Source organism: Solea senegalensis, linkage group LG3, assembly GCF_019176455.1.
Source record: "Solea senegalensis isolate Sse05_10M linkage group LG3, IFAPA_SoseM_1, whole genome shotgun sequence".
Taxonomy (NCBI): Eukaryota; Metazoa; Chordata; class Actinopteri; order Pleuronectiformes; family Soleidae; genus Solea; species Solea senegalensis.
In genome coordinates this window covers 9,918,256-9,946,251 of record NC_058023.1, presented here as the reverse complement: position 1 = coordinate 9,946,251, position 27,996 = coordinate 9,918,256, and the positions used below count along the sequence as shown (strand labels likewise).

At 42.9% G+C, this 27,996-nt stretch overlaps 1 protein-coding gene across 1 annotated transcript; it reads right to left on the bottom strand.

Moving 5' to 3' along the window:
- Nucleotides 1-28: 28 nt before the first annotated feature.
- ppp2r5b (protein phosphatase 2, regulatory subunit B', beta) lies at nt 29-27,996 on the bottom strand. Its single transcript, XM_044021245.1, has 13 exons — nt 26,576-27,996; nt 12,791-12,987; nt 11,593-11,694; nt 10,586-10,678; nt 9,789-9,919; nt 9,192-9,251; nt 7,163-7,271; nt 4,921-4,974; nt 3,882-3,932; nt 3,651-3,770; nt 3,140-3,267; nt 2,147-2,248; nt 29-1,709 (listed from the first exon to the last, which is right to left on the bottom strand). The coding sequence occupies exons 1-13, from the start codon at nt 26,766-26,768 to the stop codon at nt 1,478-1,480; spliced, it is 1,572 nt and encodes a 523-aa protein (XP_043877180.1). The 5' UTR covers nt 26,769-27,996; the 3' UTR covers nt 29-1,477.

Sequence of the window (27,996 nt, the reverse complement as noted above, 5' to 3'; positions counted from 1 at the left end):
ATTAGGAGGCAGTGTTAGCTACCAAATATAAACAAAGAAAGATTCAAATTTAATTTCTTGTGTCAAACGGGGGGAAATGCATTCAATGCATGTTTTAAGCTTGGATTGACACGCACGTTGCATTCTTAAAAACAAGTAGATAAATAAATAAATAAATAACATAGTGATGACCTTTAAAGGTGGAATGTTTCTGGAATTTTTTTTTTGTTTAAAGGCCGCCCCACCACACCGCCATCGCAAAACTATTTCTCAAAATAAAAGAAAAACAGCCACCGCGCATCCAGTTCACTCTTCCCCTCTCGAAGGTCTGTTCCAGGGGAACTCCCGCTGAATTCCGCCGCTCACGTTATGGCCTCGTACGGTGAACGTGTGACGCGAGCTCAGAATTCAAGCCGACCTTCCCCTTCGTGGTTTCTGCTACACTAGTGTTTCTCCCATAATACACTACAGAAATATCCAGAGACATATGTATATTTATATATATATATATATAAAAACATTATCATCATCATCAGTAGTACTTAAGAGTAGAGTAGAGTAGTAGTAGTAGAGTAACAAGTAAGAAGAAGGAACATTATTGTACTTTATATCATTATCATCATCATCTTCATCTGTGGTTATTTAACCTTGAGGGACTTTAGACTCGTTCTTCTGTGGAACCTGACAGAATGGGAGCGGAGATAGTGCCAGAACCAGCTGTGAGTGTGTGTGTGTGTGTGTGTATGAAATACTTGGTCATCAGTTAATGTTGTGTGAGAAGAGTTTAACCTGGATAAACTTTCTGTAGCTCCATCTTCTCATATTTACAGCAAATACGTGCATTGGCATGTGTGTGTGTGTGTGTGTGTGTGTGTGTGTGTGTGTCTGGTCTGTGCAGCGATAGTTTTGGGACCTCTTGTGTGAAATTGCTTCTTTTGTTTATTTATGTGTTGTGCTATCCACGCATGAAATAAGCACCTGTGACCAAAAGGTAAATACAGAGCCACAGCACAGACTCGGGTTGGTTAAATGTTGAGTGACAACAGATTTGGACACGCGTTGGAAACGTAGACAGTGTCGTTGAAAGGCGGGTTTGAGGACAGGCCAGCTCCCGGTTTTTTAGGTACTGACCTGCAGTTTAATAAACCAGCTGTTACTTAAAACGATAGTCTGCACTAGTGGACAGTATTCATCTTCTGATCTGACACATAATAATGTGTGTACAGCTCAAAGTGAACCAGTTTCACACAACTCTGTCAGGAAAAAGGTACATTTGTGTGTTTGTTTGTTTTGTTTTTTTTTTTACCTTGGATCAAAAAAGCGTAAAAAGCTACGTTCCCGATGACGCAAGGCAAAAAAAACAACAAAAAAAACGACAACACAACAACGGAGGATGTTTTTTGTACCTTTCCCTTTCTCCCAACACTTACACCATCAATGTCATGTCTTCTCCCTGTCCCCTAAACCCCTGTGTTAACCGAATGTTAAAGAGTAGCACCTAGGTGGCGCTCTCCCCAGCTGCAGAGGAGGCCCCGCTGTGTTTGGGCTCGGGCAGGTCGGAGTGAGCCGTCTGTGGGGACGAAGGTGACGGCGGGTCCCCTCTCTCTCCTCCTCGCTCCTGGAGGTTGCGTTGGTTCCTGGCGGCCTCGGTGAGCATCTGCATCCGGCGCTCCTGGTACTCCTCCAGGCCTCGCCACAGCTCCGTGCGCTCCTTGTCTCGCTTCATCTCCCTGAAGGAAGAGGAGAGACTTATAGTGCATCCAACACATTTGTATTTCTCCCCCTTTCACTGATCTCTCTTACTGGTGACAATGATTTGAAGTTTGAAGTTTTGTAGGAAACCTTACATTGTTGCTGGGTAAAGTGGGTAAATCCCCCCTTTCAACAGGTGGATTCATGCTGAATAAACCCCACCAGAGGTTTGCTCCGTCTTCAGTCTTTATGTTATTAATATTTCAGTTTTTAGAAAGGACGAGCAATTTCCCTCAAAAACAGAAGTACCTCCTATCTGAGTTTAAGGAGCTAACGCCACAATCACATCCTTGCTGAAGAGATGAGCAAAGTGACGCATATTTGCGATGTTGAACTGAACAAATAGGGTTGAAAACATGACTTCAGAGCCTCGTGTCGCGGTCACACGGACACAAGGAGCGCGAGTCACACTCACTTCTGTTTCTCCACTTTGTAGGAGGCAGTGAGGTCATCAAACAGCTTGCTGTTCATCTCCATGAAGGTCTTCAGCACGTTGTAGATCAGAGACACGATGGTCCTGCAGGGGCGGACATAAACAAGGAATTAATCGGGTTCATCGTCTGTCCCACGGGATTGTGAGTGAGCAGGTAGAGGAAGAGTATTAGCAAGTGATGTGAATATAATATTGATCATTTGTTATCTTCAGCTTCTGATACATGCACATGCATGGAACCATGAAACAAACGCTAATGACTTGGTTTAATTAATTTAAAATAGGCTTTAAAGTTGAATATTTAAAGGAAATAAAGTATTCTGGCTCGAGTTAATATGATCTCTTCATACAAGATTGACTGAAACTGCAAAATAATGAATTGAATTAAGGGTGTTTTCAGTCAAACTTGGACCTGTTTGCAGTTGTCCCTTGTGTACTAAGACACTAACCCTAACACGGCTATACTGAGAGCTGCTTCTATTTACAGTTTTAAATGCTCCTTTCATTCAAATGAGCAGCAGGAATGAATTGAAGTGCAAAAGGCAACGTGTGTGAAATGTGTGCTCGCTGCTTTCCTAAACTCGTACACACAGCACAGAACTGAGGAAGCCTCTTAGATGAGAGATGAACCGTCTTCAAAGCTAACGACTGAGGATGACTGCGATCTTTTTTTCCCCCCTCGCTTTAACAGGTCAATCAAAAAAAACAAAACTTGGCATTCTTTGAAACGTCCTCACTGGTTCCAGTGATTGGAGGCGTTTCAGCGCAGCTGCTGAGTGAGATAAGGGACGGTGCTGCTGCTTTTATCCTGACTGAAGCTCCCCGTCAAACAAACACTTCTCACTTAACTTTCCATCGCCGTGGCGATAGAGCGGGAGGCTGCGCCCGAACTGACCGGAAAGCTGAAAACAAAAGCTACGCCTTGGAGTTATGAGTTGTGTGTTTGTGCATTTGTGTTGTTTCTGTGCCACTGACTGGTTCCAGTGCTCCTTAGAGACTCTGTAGAGCGTGGCGAAGACCAGCGGCAGGATGACTTGACAGTTCTCCTCTATCAGACTGAGGATGTACTCGTTGTTCCAGAAGTAAAGAGCCCGCTCCGCTACCTGAAACAACCACACACACACACACACACACATTTAAGTCCTGGAAATGTTGGTGAATCGTGTTTTTAAGGAAACACTGGGTACCTCACGATACAATACATGGTCCACATTCTGTGATAATCGATATACTGCACAGCGACACATCACGGTATCTGTCTGTGCACGAGTTCTGTATCTATGCACAAGATAGAGAACATAAAGTTCTATGTGTTGAACGTAGCTTTTCTATAGTGACAAATCCGGTGGGAATTAGGTCACTGTATTGTTTTGTTTACTTCTGGAAAGACTGTAGCTTTTAGTGATCATTTTCCAGTATTACAGAACACACTGGACATCCCAGCAGGCTGTGACTGCAGACGACGGGAGCATAGAACTGTGCTGACCTGGAAGTGAGGGCTGGAGATGCAGGCTGCGATTTGTTTGAAGAGCGGCTCCTGGATCCTGATGAACTGTGACGGCTCAATGACATCCAGGATCTCCTCAATCTCCCCCAGGAACATCACCTTAAAAAACACACACACACACCATAACAACACACATGCTTTATACATAAATACAAGAAAAAAGTGTCTTTAAGAAGCTTTAAGATGATTGAATGTCATCATCTGTCTCACCTCTTTCTGTGTGCAGGTTTTTGGCCAGTACTTGAGCAGCCCTCTGATGATCTACAGACAAAAACCATGAAACACGAGTATAAATGCTGCCGCCATTAGCTCAGCGGGGGAAACTGGCAAACGTCCATTTCTACCATCTCCATTAACTCGTAGTGTATTAAGACGTGTTGTTAACTTTCATTCTATACTTATATTAGTGAATTTTTTCTTACAGTATAAGTTCAACTTACATTTCTATGACTTAAAACATGCAACAGGTTATTATACATACTGTGTATCTTAAGTCTAGACAACACAGTTTAACCTTTCGCTTCCTTTTACTGTTTAAGTCTATTTTACAAATTCATTTCTTCCATGTAACCCGAGGCTTTGTAGAAAGAACTGATTATTAGATTATTTTTCTGACTCATTTGGAGACATGTTTTTGTCTAATGAGCATAAATCCAGTACTTATTTACTAGGGATGGAGGTATCAGTATCAGTCAGTATCGGCCTTGTGAAGGAGGAATCGATCTCAACGGGTCTTTTATCTGGTTAAATAAAGGTTAAATGTAATTAAATCGGTCTGAAGCTGGTCAAAGTCACAGGACGGGATATCGGACAGACAGAAATTTAAAATATATCGTGTGCTGAGTCATGTTTGGGCTGTTTTTTTTGTCTTTTTGGGAGAAAAACATTTGTTACACAGTGTTTGAAAGGACTCAAATGAGCTTCGTAGTTCTTTATCCTAGCTTTATCCTCTGCTTTGGTCTCCACCACCATTCTGTCAGACTGTTAAACGCTCCACAGTGTGCAGCTCCTAAAAGAGCTGAGGAAGTTCCATCATATTTCGACATCATGATAATTTGACCCGGGGTTCCTATGAAATATTCCTCAGTGCAGCTTTAAAAAACTTTTATGGAAACTATGACATCAGCTGAACCATTTGGCCAAAAACGATATTAAAAATAAGCACCGACACTTTAGCTGGATCTGTGAGGTTAATGTGATTGTGTCGTAAGTGCGTGGTCTTGACAACGCGACGTGAACGTATCCTTACATATTCAGTGACTGTTGCATCTTTCTCCATAAACTGCACCACACAGTAGGCCAGCTGTAAGAACAGAGAGGATGAGGTTAGTGTACGCGCACACACGAACACACGCACACACACACACACACACACACACAGCTGTCAAGATGACAAGAGGATCTTAGCAGTTATCCACCTGGGATTAAACACTGCTAGAGATTGGAAAGACAAGTTTTCCGATGGGAGAGAGGAAGAGAGAGAGAGAGAGTGTGTGCATGTGTGTGTGTGTGTGTGTGTGTGTCATTCTACATGAGCTTTTTTCTTTTATATGATCTGCAATCATATCCCATTATTCTGTGAATGTCGTGTGCCGCGTGCGCTCGTGAGCGTGCGTGTGTGTTTTGCGGTTGCCCCCTTCAGTCACGGCCCGTTGCCGTGGCGAGAGGGCACCGTGGCGACGGAGACTGTGTGTGCGTGTGTTTACGGAAGAAGTGATGTCACACACACACACACACACACACACACAAAGTCCCTTAAGGGCAATGTGAGATAGAGTTTAGACCTTTTGTCTCTGCCTCTGTCTTTTCTCCTCTGTGCTTTTTTGTTTTTTTCATGCTGGTTTATTTCAGTAATAAACACAGAGAAAGGTTTTTAGACACTAGAGCACTAGATTGTTGAGTTTTGCAGGTACAGACACTGTGTGTTTGCAGATTTTATTATAGTTTTAGGACAGTTTTTGCAGTTGTTTCCTCCTTTTAATCATTCTTGATCCTTTTAATCTGTTTAATCTGTTCTTCTGACTCCATCCCCAACTTTCCTGTCCTTTGTTCTCACCACACCACTACAACACCACAGCGGGGCTGTGAGAAGGCGCCGCTGACAGCAGGGATGTCAAACTTGAATAAAAAGTAATACAGGAAAAAGATGAGGATTAAAATAAAGGTACTCAAACTATTTAAAGGCTTCATGAGGCATTAGAGAGATTGCTCAGGGCAAATACGCCGTTGGATCCACTTGTCAGGGGGAGCTTTGTGGCTGCAGAGGGTCGTCGTTAGGTTTAGGATTATGGATTGTGTCTTTTTTTTCCCCCTGCTAAGATTTAAGCTAATATTGATTTATCATGGTGACACATCGGATTAGGTTCTATATTTAGGGATAAAGTCATTCAAGAGAGTTTTAACGTTTGCCTCTGATCTGCACCTTAAAGAAGTCGCTATTACGTGGTCAAGTACAGAGCAAACGTGGATGTTCATTATTTATTTGAACAGGAATTTAAAGATGTCATATCTGTGTGTATGCAATGAATGAGTAGATTCTAACAAGTAAGCTGCTGAGCTTATCTTCTAAGATAAATACATGAAGTGACATCTTTTTAGTTTGCTTAGAGCATAGTGATCGTAGTTTTTAATGCTCCCTGCGTGTCGTAGCTGCAAAGCTCTTACCACATTCGGATGGAAACAGTAAAACTTTGCACAGGCTACATTTACATTTGTTATACAGCAAAACCTCCGAGGTTGTGATAAAAGGTGAGCGTGTGATACGATAGTTGATATTTAGGTGTAGAAGTGGGTCACTGCTGCACAGCCGCGTGTACGGAGAACGACACTGCTGTCCACCATGACCCTGTCACACTGAGTGTGTGTGTGTGTGTGTGTGTGTGTGTGTGTGTGTATGAATAATGCATGTGTGTGAACCACAGGGAGAGAGATGTGGAGGAGAAATGTAGGGCACAGTGATGCTCACACTGCCCCACACACACACACACACACACACACACTGCACTCTCCATTCATTTAGAGAGCCTAGACAAAGTATTAGCCCTAATCTTGACCGCTCCTCAGAAATGAGGTTCTGCCTCATTAGGACCAGGATTTTGGTCCTGACAAGTTCAGTCTGAGTCACAAAGTGTCCTGAGAAGGTAACAAATACAAGTTCACACACACATCAAACACACAAACTCAAACACTGACGTGCCTCTTTCTACGAGTCATATTTGACTCAACTCTGCCTCCTAGTGGTGTATGTGGTGCACTGCAGAAACATGAAACTACCACTTCTTTCATATTGTATGCTTCCAGTTATTTTCAAACCACACGTCACACGTTGGACAGGATGATGATGATGATGATGATGATGATGATGATTAAATTACTGCTAACAAACATACTATGAGAGGTGGAGGACTGGAATCTAGAATAGCAATGTGTGTTTCAATCAGGAGAATTACACAGTCTGCGTTTTTCAGTTTTAATTAAGACGAGTCACTGACCTGTGCATGGAAGATGGAAAGGGACTTTGCTGTGTGTAGCGGGATGAGAACCCGAACCAGGAACTGCTTATGTTCAGCCTTGAGAGGCAGAGCGAAGCCATTTATGATGCTGCAGAAGAGACAAGAGGACAGTGGGGGACAGTGGGGGACACCGTTGTGTTAAAATGTGTCCAAAACAGAAAGAAAATAAATGCTCATCACATTTCAAATATCAAGCCCGCTAAAATAAAATCCCACATATTTAATGAAGAAAATACAAAACAGAGAATGAATGTTGTTGAAGGTGCAATGTGTTGATTTCAATATTTATTATTAAATGTAATGAAAAAAGAGCAGTGAAACCAGTTCCATATGTGAACTGGACAGCACGGTGTGTTCGAGACAAAACGGGGACCATTCAATCTGTTTATGACGAGGATCATCGTCGTCATCCTTCTGTATAAATACTCTTATGTTGAAGCTGATAAATGTATGTACACAAGTGAACACATAAAAATGTTTCCAATAATATACTATATAAAAGAATAGAGATAAAGAGCCAGGTTTATATTTATCTATATTTGTCTGTCACCTATAAAAACTGTCTGTCCGTCTACATAAAAATGTTTCAGATAAATATCCTCTTCCTGTGTTATGCACCCCCCCCCTCGCCCATCTCTCTCTCTCTCTACACGTGTGGGAGGAGCTATAAATACCTCTGTTACCACCAACATGAATACAAACCTCTCTCTCTCCTCTTCTGACTCATTGAATGTTCACTTGCTCATCCTCCTCCCTCTCCCCCTTGTCTCCATTAACCTGTAATTGTCTAATGTCGTCATGCACTTTTTGATCCAGACATATTATTTCGGATGTTTAACCACAGTAGCTGATTTAAGGCTGTTATTATTATTATTATTATTATTATTATTATTGTTATTAGAGTCTAATTTGCTCTGTCGTGTTGTACTGTAGTATTGTTGCTTTGCAGACGTCCGTGCTATGAAAAGATTACAGGAGCATCTGATAATAAAGAACTTTCTGTCAGCGTTGAACTGCATTGTGGGTCAGCTGAGCAATGTTCAGCGTTCCAAAACCTCGGCCAATTAAATCACATTATGCAAATATCCCAACAAAGGCGCGAGCTACTTAACGTCGAGCTCAAACACTACACGACCCAAACTGAGCTCCCAGGCGAGGTTTGTTCCCCCCTTTGTCGACAACAATGGCGTCACATCACTCTCACTTTAGCATCATGAGTTAACATATAGACATGCCTCTGCATGTTTTACTGTATGTAGAACTACTGTAATCAAGTACATATAAAATGCTAATTGTATGGCGAAAGGAGCGTAAGAGGTTAAAAGTGATTATACACTTGGACAAACACACTTAGGGGTAGTATTATTCCATTTATGTATACTGCTGCTCATTGGACCGTTAATTAAAATAAATGTGAGTGTACCAACTACGCCACATATTAAAAGTCATAATGTGTTGCTAAGTGTTTAGGGAAGTTGGTAATTATCTAATCAGAGCTGCGATATGAATAAACTCACGTTTTTCCTTTTGCTGTGAACCATCACCGTGTCAACCATCGGCTTAACTCACGTAAAGTGACCATTCATCAATTTATGGGCAAAGCTCAACAGACACCACTACAATACATACATACAAACAAAGAAAATACACAAACACAGTAAATAATCCTACGTTTTTAACGCCTACAGAGCTGGCATGTGATCACAGGCTATTTCTGTTGCTTGTGAAAATCTTTAACCTTGTTTCAGTCTCTCCTTCCTCACAGACGCATCTCCACCTTCACAAGCTCATCCTGCAGTTCTCACTTAGGTGATGAATTCAAATAATACCCTGTGTTTATGCTTTGTCACCGTTTTTGTGCTGTTTGATGTTGTTTGTTGTTCTTTTCACTGGGCTCACTGGCTGTGTCATGAACACGAGCCACTGTATCTGTCGTTTAATGCATTCACCAGACCATAACACATGTGTGTGTGCGTGTGTGTGTGCGTGTGTGTGTGTGAACACAAACCTGCCGAGGATTTCCAGCAGCTCTGCGACTCCATTGAAGTGCTCAGTTTCATATATGAACCTGAAATGGCACAAACGTGCAAAGATTGATCAGTAATTTAATTCATCCCCATTGATGAACATTAATTGAAAGCAGTGTACATTCTGAAGCAGCAGTTAGTTAAAAGCTACTTAATAAAAAGACACCGCTTGTTATCTCCATGTTCAATAATGTCCTGATACTTCAGCATACAGAAGTGAAAAACAGAATTCCCTGCCGCTGGAACAAGACGTGAACAAAAATCCCTAAACCACTAAATTGAAATATATAAAAATCCCAACTTGTACTACACAGCGTTGTCTTTGTTCATTGTTGTAAATAATCTGATGACATAATGATGCCGCTCTCTGCATAAGAACAGGAACTACACGCCGTTATCATTAATTCTTATGCCTTATAGATCCACTCAACCATAACCTTCTATAACCACGGGTTTAAAGCTGTGGATTTTACAGAAACCTGAAAATGACATTGAGGCAGCTTCTCTTTGAACTAACGGCTAAGCAAGTAGTACTCAGCAGTACTTCCAGTATCAGTCCTGTACTCAGCAGCGCGTACCTGAGGAAGATGTTGTTGATCTGTTTGCGGATGTAAGCTCGGAGACCCAGTAGTTTTCCATAGACGCGGTGCAGGATGGTCTTTAGGTACTCCCGCTCCCTGGGGTCCTCGCTGTCAAACAGCTCCAGGAGCTACACACACACACACACACACACAGATTAGATAATTACAGACACAAATACAGTATGTGTGCACATGAGACTGCATTTTATTCTCTGTCCACACCACTAGGCTCCAAACCCCACATTAATCTAATCAAATAGTCTTTTCTTGCCCTACTTGTACGAACTTGCATTTCATAATCACAGCAAACAGCAACATTAATTCCTTTTTCTTAATTTTAGAACATGAAGTTGTCATGGGTGTTTTCACAATTCCACACCACACATGGGTCCAGTGTTGGAGTATGAACTTGCAACCATCTTCGCGTGATAGCGTTCCTGCTACTTGTCTAAAAGTATCTTTAATAAGTATTTATCGCCGTGTAGAACTGTTTCAGTTCCCTGGTATAGTGTAATAAATGAGTCGTCTATATACACTCCCATTATCCTATATATCTTGGAAAGGATTAGCCGTAGATGTTCCACATTGCTTCCAACACAAAACTGAGCTGTTATTTTAGGAGTGAGTTTTCTGTTTTATAAAAGAATATTAAAGATAACACTTGCATTAGGACATTTTGGATGCAAGCACCCAAATCTAGATAAATAACTAAATTTATTTATGTTTTCCCTTCCTTTCTTCAGGAGTAAAAACACATTTTTCTTATTTTTGAAGAGAAAAGGAGACAGTATTACCTGCAGGACAAATTTCTGGTCCACATAGCGCTTGGCCATGGAGGGCTGGAAGTCCGGGCTCTCCAGGAAACGCAGAAAGAACTCGTATACCAGCTGGTAGGCGGAGAAACGGCAAATGTGTGGATGTCATTTAGTGTCTGAGTTTGTCTTAAATAGCAATTGGAATATACAATAGATATCTATGATATGCTTCTGGCACATAGTTCCTTTAAAATGCAATTTTTATGCTACGGTATTTGTTACATATCAAATTCAGTGCCAGTAAGGACCAAATACACTCCGGAAGAGAGTTATATTTAACTCTTTTGGTGTTAATTCAATACAAAACTGCTCATTTCAATCATAATTCAGAGTGTATTTAACACTTTTAGTGTTATATGAATATTAAAAGAGTTAAATCGATAATGGAGCTGGTTCAAATCTAATCTGGTGTTAAAATGACTCCTACTTAAACTGACTCCATATCCTATATTTTCATTTAACAGAGAAATTTAAGGACATCAAACGTGTGTTTTTGTCTCAAATTCTTCCTCACAGCATGAATCATTCACGACGACTGCGACAGCAGCGGCAACGACCCAGGAAAAAGAACATCTAAGCTTCAGAACCCAGAAATGTTACGATGTGACGCTCGTGTCGCAGATTTCACGCTCATGCTTTGACTCACATTGTACTAAAGGTGCAGCGGTGACTGAACACTGCACCCAAACGTCACACGAGACCCATCACAGGTCCGTTTAAGTGTTCTTCAGTGATGAGTCTGATAAAACAGCCAGGCTGCAATGCATAATGGCACTTATACAGTACCTAAAACATAGTGGAGCCACATTTCAATGGCACATTCTCTCGTAAAAACAAACTCAACGTTTTCCATTTTTTGTTTTGGAGAAGAAAAGCCAAAGTCAACAGCGTTTGTCTCTGTTCCAAGACCAACTGTGGTGTGATGAAACAGGGGTAATAGATATCATCAGAATGTTTTATCACAACATGATTTGTGCATGATGTACCTGCAGATGCGGCCAAGAAGCCTCCAGTGTTGGCTCATCTTCCTCTGGGTCGAACTCTGGATTCTCGCTGGGTGGGAGAGTCCTGAAGATATTTACAGAGATCTGGGGAGAAACACAACCAAGAAGAGGAGGTAGTGAGGAAGGTGGAGGTAAGACAATCAAACATGTAAATCCTGCTTATTTTACTATGGAGTCTCATCTATCAGCTGAAGCAGTATCTTAGAGCAGGTGACATGTGCACGATCACAACTTTCATCTGCAACTTTAACCATGAGCCCGTCTGTGAACGTCTGCTTTTATCCAGGTTCGTAGACAACTGGACTGAAGAAGCCTCTTGGATGCAAACCTTCACCAGACACTGAACGTAACTTCTGCAACTAAGGGCCCTCAACCAAAACAATAACAGAACACTAGTTTGTTGACATCGCAGCGTGAGATCATGGGAATTGTTGTCATGTCGTCTCGTGTGGTCTCCCCGTAGGTTTGCTACTCGCAGGGCGACGTCACTAAAAAGCAGATTTAAAATGAAACTGTCCACAGCAGTGTACTCGTCAACACAAAAATAGCATTATTGTTACGTAATCATATTTTTACCTAATTGACGTTTTGTGAACATTGAACCTCTCAGCCACTCTCCATCCACTGATCCACCCTCTCACCTATCAGCTCTCTCACAGCCTCTGAGTGTCGTCACTCCCTCACATAAGCTCCTCTCTCTCTCTCTCTCTCTTTCTGCTTTCGTCTCCATTTCTTTTCTCTTTAAATCCTGAGGGATCTTTGCTGCCACACTCTCCACCACTCCCTTCTCTCTATCCTTCCTGTCCGCCCTTCTCCCTCTCATCATCCGTGCAGGTTTTGTATCTTAGCACCCTTTCTCTCCTTTCCTTCCTACACACCCAACCACCACTACCTTTGTTCGTTCGTGGCCTCTGATGTCTTCACCAGAGGCGAAAATAAAACACAAATACAGATTTCTGATGTCGATGATGATGATGATGGGGATTGATTCATCTGTGGAAACCCATTTCGAGGTTTCTTCTCCCTCCCTCCATCTCGCTATCGATCTGTTTGCTCATCCACCTTGACCACTGTTTGTCACTGTCTGTGCTCGGATGGTCAGGGGTTTTTTTTTGTTATACCTGGTATTTCTTTATTTCTCTTTCATCCATAGCTCCCCTCTCCTCCCCTCCCCTCCTACCATCTTTATAGCCTCTGGGTAGAGAGGCTCTATGAGGACTCCTCTGCTTGTGGCCACACTCTCCACCAGCTCGTTGAGCGCCGCGCGTTTAATCTCCTTCCCCTTCAGGTCGGCAACACAGTCCAGGAAATCAAAGAGCACGCAGCACTGCTGCAGCTTCTTACAGAACAGGTCGTGTAACTCTGCCACCGGGGCGTCTGCATGAAAGACACAGAGACAGAGAGAGAGTTAGACAAGAAGGTAGAATCCATCAAATACGACGGTTGTTCCTCAAAGGTCCTGCGTGTTTAGTAGTGAAGGTTGGGGCTGGAGATATCAATACAGCGTAGTTTTGTTATAATTTGCATGGTAAGCCGTCAGAGGTAAAAAAAACACAGCATTTTAGTAAATTTAAACAAGACTATGAAGACTATTACTTTATAGCCACATTTGTACACACCTGCACATATACAAAAGCATTAACACACACACACACACCTCCCTGCTGAGGGCTGTGTTGTATCTCAGTCCTATTACCTGTCACATTCGCTCTCCCAACCTGTTCGTCACAATAAAACACTCTGCTGCCGGCCATCGGAGTCAAACCCTGTACCTCTAAAAACTCTTACTTTACACAGATGTAGAGATACAGCGGCCGATGACTGTGGATTACTAAAACTGTGCATGTGCTGCACCATGCAGGAAAAAAATAAAAGTTGAAATACCATAATAGACATTTACAGGCTCAGACAGCGGCGTGATGGGAATGCTTGGTTGTTTTTCTGGGAAACAAGATGATAGATGATTCATGAAGCAGGCAGATATCTAGAGTCTTTACGTGAGGCTGGCAACGCGTACATCTTTATTTAGATACATGATACAAACATGCAGAAGAAAGAACTGATTACTGCCACTTATACTGTATATAACCATATTTTTGGACTGTGGGAGTATCCGAAGAAAACCAGGTCCAAAAGCTTGATCTAATACCTATATTTCTTCCCAAATGAGTAAAGTTGGACTTGTGTTTGTGTACACGTGTAGCCTGTGTGGGTGCAACGTGCAACACAGTGTGCACTAAACTGTATTGTACAAAAATCGGTCTCTGACAGAGCAAGACAATGCAGAGGAAAAGAAGAAAAGAGGAAACAATGGCTGGGAAACAGTCTAGACTCACTGTGCAGGTGAGAGGAGCATGATCCAAGCTCACAAAGCAGGATACAGATTCAATTTTGACCCTTCTTAACCTCAGGTGGGAATCACAGGAGGGGGGGTCAGAGGGCCTGACTGGAGCTCTTCCAGCCCCAGACCCCTTCACCTGTTGTGAACACACCGGGGGCCATCTGCTGCCTTTGGCACAGAGAAGAACAACAAACGACAAATACTGTCCTTTGCATAAGACACAAGTGTTGTTGTCCCTCTGTGGCTCTTCTTTAACTTCCAGCGTTCATATGTGTCCACTGAGCAGTCACACTGTTCTTGAACGGCGACCATTTCTCAGTGACTGGACAAGTGTGTGGTGGAAGAGCTCACACTCTTTTCTGACTCTGAAAAACAAGTGTGAAAAGATTGTTCTGGCTGGTTGAGATATCGGCCGCTTTAACGTCTTCATCACTCGTCTACCTCTTTCCATACATTTTTTACAGTCCTTCTCCACTCTGTTTTCCTTTTCTGTTTCCTTACGCCCCTTCTTTTCCCCTTGCGCCCCCTCCATCCCTTACACCAGTTCTCCCTCTGGAGGCGGCCCGTGGAGGTGAAGTCTAATCCATTTTTAATGCAGTGTAATTGTATGAAGATGTGCCGTGCTGGGACTGAGAAAGAAAAGGGGGAACAGAGGGAGGTGAAGAGACGCCGGCAGAGATAAACTGTGCAGCCAGTGTGTGGAGGAACACAGCGAGAGAGAGGAGGTGAGAAAAGAGGGACAGACGATGAACGGAATAAAAGACTTGGTGGGTCATGTGAGAGCAAGTGTGGGAGAAATAAAAGAAATGAAAGACACATCCACTCGGTGTGTGCGTCATACAGTGATACAGTGCAGTGACGTGAATTTCAGCTTCAGCGTCCAGTCTCGTTAATATCATGTCAGCGCAGTGATTAGAATATTAGCCAAACAAGTGAGTCATTAATAACAGCTTGTGCACAGTGGTATTTAAAACACCTGCTGACACAAGCTGTGACTACATCACTTTAAATGCAACGTTAAATGCACACGGTAAACTTGATTTCACTAGATAATTCAGATTTAATCATTTAGAAAGGTGCAAACACCGAGGTACAACGTGTTGATGATGCAGCTTGTAAGAAGAGCAATTACATCCTTCATTTAATGCATTCTCAATCATAGCTAATATAAAGCAGCAGAAGCGTTGCATTTACTCTGGATATTCTCTTCAACTTAAAGTGCAAATGCATACAAGAAAAAGAATAATCACCTCCGTCTTTTGTGGCCTTTTAGTCATTCTTTGAAAAATGACTTCAACTTTTTTTAAGCACAGGTTAGCTTTTGTGTAACGTGTTTTATTTAATCTCTGTAAAGAGGTAAAAACTAGATACTGTATAACAAGTGTGTATAACAAGTGTGACTGTACACATTAGTCTGACGTCAATGTGACTGTGTGTGTGTGTGTGTGTGTGTGTGAGAGAGAGAGGGAATAAAAGAGATGAGAGGAGCCGAGTGAAGCAAAAGCTCTACTCATGTTGCTGTGACATGAAACAAAACATCTTAACCATTAGAAGAATGGTTTAAAACTTCACATGTACATTAAATCCCATGGCTGTTTTAATACAATACTTATGAACTAACTTCATTTTTAATGTATAGAAAAATGACAAGACTAAAATTTTAAAACTTAATTTCTCCCTTAAGGCCACCAGGGGAGCTCTGCCACAGCCGTTCAATGTTTACATCTAAAACTGCTGCCCTCAAGTGGCAAGACTGAAAACAGTTCCTTGTGGACACGGTCGTTTGACGTCATTTGCTAATAAATGTTTAATTGGTCGAAAGAACTGTATCAGCCTAGAAGTTTGAAACGACACAATATTGCACTTATACTAATAATATATGCCGTTCTGTCACATGATGCAAACTTTTTAAACATTACTCTGACATGTGTAAATAGTGTGTTTGTTTAAGAGTCTATTTTCAGCTGCAAATGAATGCCCTGTTGGTGCTCAAGTGAGTATTTACAGCAGCGGTTGGTACAGTGTGTATTTATGGCCATGTTCTGACTAATGAGAGGACATGAATTTAACAACAATGGGTGGAGGAGAGGAGAGGAGAGGAGAGGAGAGGAGAGGATGAATTCCGTACAAGCAGCAGAAACATTCAACTGAGCAATGCCGAGCATCCTGCATCAAAACACGACCGCACACATCCACAGCTGCACATCTCTAAATATAGTCCTGCTGGACAGAGACAGAGAGGAGAGGAGAGGAGAGGAGAGGAGAGGAGAGGAGAAGAGGAAGAATCTGGGGAGGAAACGGGAGGGAAGAGAGGGGAGCAGTATAGGGTTAAAAGATGACATCATGCCCTTCCTCCTCCTGCTTCCCTCACATCGTTCCATCACTAGGAACCTCCCTTCTTTTGCTCCCTTCCTCTCCTCTACCCATCCATCTCTCCCATGGCTTCTTTTTAACGAGCAAGCGCAGCTCTAGTCCTTAAATTACAGTTATTCTTTCGGGGCTGAGTGTTTGACAGAGAGAGAGAGAGAGAGAGAGAGAGAGTCAGAGAGGAGGACAGCCTCTGTTTTAGCTACCATCCAAAGCCGCCTCTGCACCGCTGTCATTAAGCACACGCTGATGCTCAATGCACAGATACAGTGACGCAGAGAGGAAGGTGGGGAGGGAGGGAGGGAAAAGGGGAGAAAGACTCAGAAAGGGATGGAGGCAGATACAAAAAAAAAAACCCACAGTTATTAATAGTAGATGGAGCTACAGCACCTGTCAGGAGTGAGGCACCATGCCGTGTAACAGCCAGGGAAATATAAATACCACCTTAAGGGGTTTAAGTGACAAACCCTGAGTCCATCTCTAAATAATCTAATCCCCTTAATAACGCTCAATCAATACTCAGCACGACCTCGGGAACATGTGCAACACATTTTTCATGACGCTGCTCATAAACAGCACGATTAGACAGAGGAACAGAGTGATTGACTGCATCCTCCGCCTGCTCCTACATCCAAGAAGACATGGCGCGTAAACAGCACTTTACATGATGCAGGGAGAGAACGAGACGAATCGTCCCGCTGCTTAAGAATTAGAGCAGGAGATTCTCAGAAGTTGGCACCGGGTGTTAGCATGTAAGATGTAAATTGCATGTTGCTGTCTGTTATTCTGCTGAGCGGGCGGGAAGAAGGCGAGGGCCGAGCTGTTCTCGGCTGAGCATGTTCTGTTTCGTTCCTCGACGTCATGAGCTCGTCTGTCTGTCAGCAGAAGGTCTCACCGTGTAATGAACATGAAAGCTAAACTCACTAAGGCTGCCACATTCTGGGATGTTTGCAGGGGTCAACGTGAACTTAATGTTTAACGACGTGATCATAAGGGAACAAAGGGGACAAAAGTATGTCTTTATTATTGTATTTTCTCACTTTTGAGATTTTGGTTCTGGCAAATAAACAAAAAGATGTGCAACTGCATCATTTCCAGGTCAAAAGTGTAAATGTAACCCATGGTACGTGTTGGAAACTATTTATAATATATAGTAGTTAATGTTTTGATGGTGCTGCATGGTAATGCTCCATTATTTGTTTTAAATGTGTTGCATCAGAACTCACACTTAGAGCACAGTATTAACATTACTTTTATCTTACACCATAGCGACACTACGGCACTTTCAGTGTTGACGAGTGATTGTTCTGGTCTTGTAGTTTTCAAGAATTTTGACAAATGTCTTTGTCTCACATTTGATTCGAATTTGATCCACTTTATTCAGTTTTATTCCAAATTAAGACGTCAGCGGCGTGAAAATATGTCAACGCGCGGAGTTAGAACTTCTGAGAATAACAATATGTAAAACTGTAATGTAAAGGTTCTTTTTAAAACATGGCATAGAGTCCAGTGGGCGCATGGATGACGCGACGACGGCTCCAAGTCATAATGAGAAGATGAAGTGAATCACTAAGATAACAGAAGATAATGAACAGACGGTAAATTATATGTCGACAAAGCAACAAAAAAATGATTGTTTTCTAATTAAATATCAATTAAATTTGAAGTCACTTGGATTCTCTCCGAATGAATGACTTTCAGGAACGTAAGATATTAAAATTCTCTCCATTGAAAACGATGTTTGCCGCGTGCGCGGACTGTAACACAAAGTGGAGACAGTTAGTAAACAAATCTGGGAGACAATTATCCCAGCTGGAGACGTCCTCAACATTTGATTAGCAGCTCTGTGGCCCTCACCTCACTTGTTGAATAATAATCCGTGCAGGTACAGCTGTTCACCACACCGCTGCTATGTGTCATAAACAAGGAAGTGTTATTCTCTCACGTTTCCTTCCAGCTGATTTATTTTTTATTTTTTTCCCTCTCTTATTTTCAGTGCAACCGGAGCTAATTAGGATCTGTTCAACAAAATCACTTCTGCTAACATCTTTTTTTTTTTTTTTTTCAATCTCTCATCCCATCTGAAGCGAATCTTCCTTTACAATTTCCCCTCAGGAGTGGTTTAGCGCCGCTGCACATCAGCGCTGGTCTTTGAAACAGGGGAAGCTCATTTCAGGCCCAGTTATTTATACAGATTTATACAAATTCTTTCATTTCAATCCCGCAAACAAACAACTGGAACGAGGAAAGGCAAAAGAGTTGTAAAACTGAAATGCTAGAATAGTGTTTTTACGCACAGTGTTACTGTATATCGCCCTGTATGCTTCTGCAACACTGTCAATCAAAAACTGGCTCCGCCCTTTCAGACAGTTCCTCCAATCATCATGCAGAAATGATGATTGACTCCCAGAGAAGCTGAGCTTCCGTGGTTTTTGCCGCGTTTGTCCAATCAAGTGAAAAATCCGTCATCTGTGATAAACAGCTGATTACTAGTGAGAACTAGTGACACGTTCTAGCGCACGTTTAGTAATGAAATGTCAATACAACACATTACATATTTGACACTGATATTTCAGAGGAAGCTGCGCTTCCCTTGTTGTCTTCAGCCACTGGTGCACACCCACACTGTTAGATCTTCCTTTGTTGACCGCAGCTCTGCATCAGCGCAGAACAAAATATTTTATTTTACACAGTGAATATCTATCCAAGGACGGAACAATGTGAGAGGATATTTGCTCACGTTTGTGTGTATTCCGTGAAAGAAAGTTGTCTGTCTGTGTGATTACTGCATAGCTCGTGGTTTCAATACATCTCCCCAGCTATGTCCTCCCGCCTGTCTCTGCATATATATATATATATATATATATATATATATATATATATATATATATATACATATATATACACTGTCTTTCCTCCTCCCACTGCTCCTCCCTGACCCGTCAACTTAATGTTCAGTCATTTCCTCTTTCCTCATCCACTCTGTATCTTTCATCACTAACCCCAACCCCACACTCTCCCTCTTAATTGATCTGAGACAGTCACGGAGCAAAAACTACTCTGTGCCTAATGTAACCTAATACCAGTGCCAGTCAGCCAGCCTCTCCCTTACACACACACACACAGACAGACACACACACACACACACTCGCGCGTGTCATTCAATCTCCCACATACAATCTGTGTGAGAGAAGGTGACTGTTTTACAGTAAACAGCGTGCCATACATTCATTAATACAGTGTGGACAAAACACAAATGCTGGACAAATGTAAAAATGACAACACACACACACTCAGATTGACATGTAAAAGAGCGAAATGTGAGGGTCGGATGCGATTTTCAGACACGCAACAACAACAACAACCACAAGAACACACACGCCCTTCTGTTCGATATCTACGGCTGCAGCGTCTCGCCGTGCAAAAATAGTTTTTGTGTTTTGACATGGGGACCTTCTGTTCTTTCTTGGTGAGCTTAAAACGAGACACTGTTCTGGGTGAGCTTTGTAAAATGAAGGTACTGGTTCATTTTGCTCTGGTATTGTGATGACTATGTGATACTTACACGGTGTAAACACTGTGCTGGTGATTTTGCACACGTTAATGTAAACATACGGACTGAGCATCTCTTAGATGGAAGTGTCAAGGCCGTTGGAACGCGGTGTGCTCATTTATGATGTTGAATGGCGATCATAAGTGGAGGTGTGAATTTGCACAACGAAGGGAATGTGTATAAACGAGCTTTACGGGAATTGCTTTCGATGAATGATTTATTGTTTGCGAGGATTCCGCACCAAACTGATTCATTTTCAAAACAGCAGTATGGCCTGATGCTGCACCACTGTGTGGCAGATAATAATAAACAACTTGGTATCAATTTTTGATGAGACGAAATCCAACACCACAGATGACAGAATGAAACAGCTGTGGGAGATACAAGCTGGACCTTTTAAACTGTTTTTAGCTTTGTCTGCTGCTGAAAAACTGAAGACACGAGGATGACATAACTGAAGCTGCGGCGTGGAAGCGAGAAAAGGTCGAGGCTGAGTGGACGCTTGTCAAGTATCATTCTGCATTTATTTTAGCAAACGGTCAACAAAAGAAAACACGAGAGCCTCGAGCTCCACGTAGATGAAGACCACGCCCCAATTACACCTTTCATTAGCTTTTACCACAACATTGATGGAACTTTTATGTTGTGTGTGTCCTCATGCTTGTGTTGTTTTACTGCATGTTGTTATGTCTATTTCATCTACGTACACATTTTAGACTGTATAGCACTTTGGTGCATGACGTCATCACACTGCCATGCACTGATTGGTCAGAGTCAAACCAAAATCAAAACCAAAACCAAAATTCAGCGAGGAAATCTCTAAGATATCAACGTGTGTGTGTCACATGTTAAATGAAGCCCACATTGAGGAAGTACTATATTAAAACTAAGTATTATAGTAAACTAAACCGTGTAGAGTCGAGTCAAGCCAATGCGAGGCAAGCCGGTACTATGTAGTGGTAAAGCGCCAAAGTTTTTGGACCTCCCTGAATGCATCCTCTCAGAACCGATCACAAAAAGTCTGACTCGATTCCTGAGCTGCATGGACGTAATGTGCCCTCAGGACAAACTCAGAGAGCGCACAATATTGACACTGATTGCCCTTCGATGTTTTCCGATGCCTCTGACTCACTCCAGCAACTCCTTTTTTCCTTCTCACTTGCACTCACACGCAAACACAGAGTGGCCACATCGGTACAGTCAGACTTGCTGTTCAGATGTGATCTCGTGTGGTCAAAGGAGACGCATCCGGGATGCATTCGAATGTGTGAACAGTCCTATTTATCTCGGACAAATATTAATAGCAGATGTGAATGATTGTTTCTTCCTCCCAGAAGTGTCATTCTGGTGATATGTATCTACAATAATGATGCCTCTACAATTATGTTACTGAGCCGATGGTGTTGTGATGTTTGCATGAACAAACTCCAGTTGAAGAGCTTCTTTCCTCCAGTTTCTGTGCGCAGTAGAGCACTAGCACCTGGATGACTCATACGCAGTGTAAGTTAAATCAATATTCCTCGTGGTTAGTCAAAGGTAATCATTTTGTGATTGCCGTATATTGCGTTTCTATTAACATGTGTTTTTCCATCGTCCAGATAAGATTCAAGTCGTTCTTGCATTTTAACACAAAAAAAAGAGGACGATCAATCTCAAGGTCAAATCTCGAGCTGATTGCATGGTCGGAGGCAGTTGGATCAATACCACCTCTGTGATGTTTTATTTTGGTGTGATAAAAAAGGACATGAATCATAAGTCTGTTTATCTGGTGACTCGATGTTAGGCATGAGTGTGACCTTTGCCTAGTTAGTCTGTCAGCAACTGCACGATACCCGTGACCAGGAAGCCTGGCTGGTGTCTTATCTGTGGCCCCCAGGGGAAAGCCTCGCAGCTGGGGAGGAGCGCTGAGCTCACAGCCTGCTCTCCAGTTAGACAGAGCTGCAGTGTAACTCAAGACAAGGAGGAGAACCGACACTAACAAAGCATAGTTTCCTTCCGCGTCTTCTGCAAAACATAACCTGCAACTTCTGTCCTCTAAAGCTTTTATGGTCATTTTTGTCGTTAATGATGTCATTATCAGGGCCCGAGCACAAATGCTAGGGGCCGAAACGGCATGAATTTGTGGGAGGAACCTATTGTTATCCTTCAGGTTAGTATTATTATTCCGTGTCATTACGGTCACTTTTGAGCCAAGATTAAGTTGCACCGAATTTCACGAAACTTGGTGGGAACTTGTAACAGCCCAAGACGTACAAAAAAGTCAACTGGGACCACGGTCTCAACGCAACAGGAAGTCGGACATTTTGAATTTGGCGTCCATCTTAAATGGACACATCGTAAATGACAACGCACTCGTCTGAGCGCTTTTATCGGACTGACATTACAACTTGTACAAGCTTGTTTTGTACGATTCTTTCTGTGCCGCATGATTCATGTGCAAATACATGAAGAACTGAGGGAGCGTTTGTGTGTATACAGCAGCAGTACAGGGGCGGGCTCATCACATCCAACTGCAGTAGAATGAACTTCCTCTTCTTTTTTTTTTGCTTACTTGCCATTCATTTCTAACTCTGCTAATGGAAACAGAAAAGAGATGATGACTGCAAGTTAGAGTTATACTGGGCTAGTTTCCAGAATCATTACCTCCCAGCACCATCTCCACTGGCACCCCATGTTTTCAATCAATTATCTTATCATTCAATGTCACAATGACACTGCAGGGAGAACAGAAATGCTCTGTAACCGCGTGAAAGCAGATATTAAATATTTTCACTTTGCCTGGGTCCCACAGAAACACTGACTTTATCAAGGCCTGGTGCCTCAGAGCGACTAAATCATTTGGGGCTGTGTCTAAAAGAGTTCAGCAGTACTTACATTGAAGCTCCTGTTTTTTACCACAGACAATTAGAGAGAGGACTTGAAAATGAGTGAGTGCTGACAGGGATAAAAAAATAAGAGAGGAAATGATCAAGTTTGTAGGTAAATAACGATGAGCGGTCGCAACAGAAAGGCAATGTAGGAAATTTCACATGAGAGGTGATGTGTATTTTGATTAGATTGACCTATCAGAATTTTATGGAAATCATAATAATAACACAGCTATTCTCAAATCGAAGGAGGTGCAATATTTGTCATGTGAAAATATCATTTTAGATGAATTATTGTCTCGATCTATACACGGCTTATACTACAGAGAAGAGCTTTCCTACAGATCTGCACAAATATCACACAGCAATCATTTATTATATGTTTTTCAAAGGAAAATGAGAATAAGGATGTAAAAATTACCATATGGCACTCACAATTCCTTGTTCCATTGTTCAGCCTTAGTATAAAGTATAGTGTACGTTTTTATAGACATAGACAGTGCGGATTTGTCCAGAGGCACTGCGGCCAGAAAAGGCTGAAATGTCTGTGTTTGTTTGTACACACACACACACACACACACACACTTACTGCAGCCCTGTGACCAAACACAACCACCCCAGAACGGGGATTACAGGGACCTTTTATGGTTCACCCTTCATCTGTGGGTTAATTGGATGCCTTGACCCTTCCTGTTGCCTTTTTATTGGTCAATTCAAGGTTCCAGCTCAGTCACTGTTGACTGGAGCATCACAGGGATAGCGGAGTCGCCTCGTTGTCTCTGTATTTACATGTTTACTCCTCCTGGATACATTTTTCAAATCCTAACAAATGTGTTCTATTTCAAACGTCATGATGATCAGACATTGGTCTGTGAAAGAAGACTCCAGTTAGTGAGAAAAGTAAAGTTCTTTAAACGTTTTCCACACAAACGACCTCTCAGTGTCGTGTTGTTCACATGACTCGAGGTTGTTGGTGTTGAGGTTGGTTTGGGACCGTTTCACACGTAACTGATGACAGACCTGAGATACACAACAGCAGCAGTGGCGTTCGAATGAGGACACTGCTGATGGGGAAATCAGTCGTCTGAAGATTTGAAAACAAGTTGAGAAACTACTTGTGTAGTTTGGTGCACGGTAAACGGCGCATGCACTAAACTTCCTTGTTTCTAGACTCAAACATATTGAACTACTTTCGGTAACGCCATCCTTCTCTTCTATATTGTCTTCTACATTGTTTTAGATGGTGACACATTTCCCTAACTGCTTATGACTCAGCCTGCCTCTTCAGTGATGGACGTCTCCCTGGTTAGGTTGTTAATTTTTGATTGTTAGCAGCTTCCCCCCCCCCATCTTCTATCTTCTTCACTGTTCCTTCACCATGTCTCTGTGTGTCTGCCGCATATTTCAGCCTGAAGCTGAGCACCAGAGAGGAGTGCTACTCATGGTTTAAAACGAAAGAGATGTGCCATTGTTAACAAGAGAAATAGCTCGAATTAACAATGGCAATGTGATTCCCTGGAGGGCAAAAAACACCCACAAGTCTGTCTACACTTGGCCTACATACTGAATGGTACAGACTTTTCCCACATCAGGCTTTTCTCTTGCACCAGTGCTGCAGGATCTTACTATCAGTTCCTCATGGGGTTCCAGAGACAGTGCTGCAGCAGGGCAGCAGCCATGTGATAACTGGCTATGAGGGCCACCGCACGTACAGTACATATATATATCTGAACCGAAGGTGCCGTAAAGACATAATGAAAGCTGTCCATCATCGCGCCGCACACACTGCAATAACCGGACCTGAGAGGAGGTCAAAGCTGAGGAAATGAAGTGTGAAAACACAAGAGTATTTGCACACGTCTAAAAGCAGAAAGGTCCTCTCAACATCGAGGGTTAATGGGAACAGATTGCAGGCTACATGAAAGGGAGAGTTGCCTTTTAAAGAGGGGTCACAGGCGTATTCTAGGACATTATCTACATTATGTTAAGACAAGGTGAGGAAGGAGTGCGGCTGGATAATATAGACAGGAAATAGAGAAGAAGGGAAGGAGGATAAAGGGATGGTCCTCTCTCTCTCTCTCTCTCTCTCTCACTGTGTGAACCAAAAGGAAAAGAACACAAATATTGATTTGTACAAATCTGACATGTAGCCACAGGTGCACAGAGAGAATATCTTCTCGGGGTAAATGCGACAGGAGAAAAGTGCGGCTTTAAGAGGCAGTTACACAACAAAGGTAAATGCTGACATGTCTAAATGCTGCAGTAACGTTAGTCACACAACAGCGAGCTGATGTCTGTGCTGTTCTCCAGAGCCACAAACATTTAAAAACAAAACAACATCGCTAAGATATTTCATCAGAAAACCCTCACACCTGAGAAGCTGAATCCAGAGGAGATTTAGCAAACTGATATACAGCCCTAAATGGAGTTAAATAATAAATAATTTTCAAAAGGAAATAACAATTTGAAACAATGCAATTAGCTAATTGCAAAGGCTTGAATTGAATCCCCTTGTTAGGATTGTTTTATGCCAGATTAACAGATGCAGTGCTTAAATGTAAACATCTTTTGTATAGTTGTTATTATTTTGATGGCATCCTGAGTGGTAATCCTGTTTTAAATCCATAACACAGCAAATATCGTTCTGAAGCTTGACTTACTACAGACAACACTACATTTTATGTAAAATAAGGTCCTGCATCTTATGCCGGACGACCGTACCGCTCTGTCTTCTGAAGGAGAATTTTGTTTTGGTTGATGTGACATGGTTGTCTGCACAGTGTCGCGCTGTAGGCGCACGCTACACGTGACGGTGGCGTCATGAGAGAGGAATCCTGGTGACGGGATGATGGATTTAAAGGTGCCAGTGCCAAGATCAGTGACTCGAACTACGTGTGTGGATTTGAACTTAAACCTCTGGACACACTCACACCTCAAGTGTGTGAGGCATATAATCCTCCACAGAAGCACAGCATTTCACCATGAATGCATACAATACTGTTGTAGATGTGAGTATACCTGTGAAACCACAGCATTGACATTATGCAGTGAAATTGTAAATAGCAGGAGTATTCTTTCCTCTATTACCTAAATACGATAATTAAACCTATAAATTCAATGAAGCCATTTGTAATTTAATACAAAATGTATGTGATGCCTTTTGACTTTTTCACAACTAGACTAAGGATTTCTGCTTCTCTTGTATTGCACGAGACGCCTGAGGACATCTGTTTGAACTGTGGGAAATAAGGGTGGAAATGTTTCTGAACAAAATGCATCAAAAATGATCAAATAAATGTGTAGATTACTCAGGAATGACGGCGTCTGTGAGCACCGCAGCAGAATATTCAGGCCTGTGAAAACTGGACTGGCTCCTTTGAGTCAAATCAATCAAAGACGGTGTTTTCACCTCATAGCAGGAGGACAGAAATGACAGGTGGACATGTAACAAAAGTGGACCATGGTTCAAATTGGTGCACTTTATAGACTGTATATAAAATGAGACATCTTCTGGCTTGAAAAGTGAAGCCCAGGGCTGAAGTAACAGTTATCAACTTTCAAATGGTCTCAATCACAAGTTTCAGGTCTTCTCCAGTGGAACAGGAAGTTAGTTCTGTAAATGATGTCTACAATGTGGCATTGGTCAAACCTTAAATCTAGAGGCTCCACATGGAGGTCTATGTCCAAAGAACACTATGTCCATTTTGCATATACAGTCTTCGATTATGTTTACATTAAGAGTTTATGGCCTAACAGGACCTCCTGGTTTCACTCTAAAAGTGTCATGCTATGACACTGACCCACATGAAGGCTCTTCTCCAGTACAGTGAGACTCACCTTTGAGCAGAGGCAGCGGGGTGAGCTCCACCTGGGAGCTCTGGTAGCGGAACTGGGACGAGCTGTGGGACCTCCTCTGCCGGGCTCTGCGCATGGACCTGCGCGGGAAGCCGTCCACCTTCTCCGCGGACGGCACCGAGAAGCTGGTGGTCGGCGAGGACGGACTAGACGGAGGCAGCTTGGTCGTCTCCATCACGGCTGTGGATGGCGCTGGCGCGTGCCTGGCCTCGCGCGTATATGAGTGCGTAAAGAGGCGTTTGAAAGCGGGTGTACAGGTGAAGTGAGGAGTAGGATGGAGGAGTGGGTGGCTCTCACTGATGAATCACTGATGGATTAGCAATTGATGAGGATGATCAATTAGGGTGGTGGTGGGAAAAGGGGGAGGGAGGAAGAGGAGGAAAGGGGGGAGAGGTGCAGAGGCGGAGGAGAGGTAATATTTTGTAGAGGTCCAGTCCCGAGCTGCGCGCCTCGGTGTCTGTATCAGAGGCGGACTGGAAATGGCAGCAGCATCAGCAGCATCTCCGAGTCTTCGTTCACGCACAGACGAGGAAAAATCGCGCGTTTATCATCCCCCGTGGAAGAGTAGCCTGTCCAGCTACCAGATGATGCTCAGACATGCAGGCGCGTCTCCTCACACATACACACACAACACGCACACGCGCGTGCGCGCGCGCCTCTGTGCTGCTGTGCTGGCGTCACACACACAGACAGACTCAAGTCATGGGCCTAAATCGGGATGTGTGTTTCTAGAACTGCTCACACACTCACACTCAGCTGAGCTCCTGATGGAAATAAAATCAGTGTAATCAAACACTGACGGAGCCACCTTCTGTTTATCCAAAAAAAAAAACGCACGGACTCCAGGTCAGTTTACAGCTTATTCTCCTCGATGATGCTCCCGATCAGTGAAATCACAGGCGGTGGATGATGTGATAAAATCATCAGTGTGGGCCCGCACCTCTCCTGCTGCATCACTGTTGTCCTTCCCTTCCCTTTAAACGGATCCAGTTCACCACTAACTCAGCCTCCGTCTTCTTCTCACCTCCTTCTTATTATAGTATTATTGATTAAAAAAAAAAATGACCTCAGCTGCTGATTATCTGCCTCCTCCTGTCCGTCTTCCGACCGTATCAGGGCGGGGAAACACACGGTGCCTCACCGGGCCGACATGTGCAGGTCCTCCGCAACACCGAGCCCCGCAGCTCCGCACCGTCTCTAACCGAAAAGAGAACAATAACGAGAAAAGCAGCAGCAGTAGCGGCCGCTCCTCCACACAGCTGCAGCCTGGAGAAAAAGAGCGAAGGCCCGTGTTATACAATAGCACCTCGTCTCTGTATACCGGACTGACGCGCTCCGCTCCTGTCCCCCTTCTTGGTTCCCGTTATCCGGTCGTCCTACGGCGCCGTGGAGCGCTGCGTCAA

Coding starts and splice junctions, on each gene's coding strand:
- ppp2r5b (XM_044021245.1), bottom strand. CDS start 26,768: ATGGAGACGACCAAGCTGCCTCCGTCTAGTCCGTCCTCGCCGACCACC. Junction 9,920..10,585: donor ACCAGAAATTTGTCCTGCAG/GTAATACTGTCT, acceptor GTGTGTGTGTAG/CTCCTGGAGCTGTTTGACAG. Junction 3,933..4,920: donor ATGCAACAGTCACTGAATAT/GTAAGGATACGT, acceptor TTTTGTCTGTAG/ATCATCAGAGGGCTGCTCAA.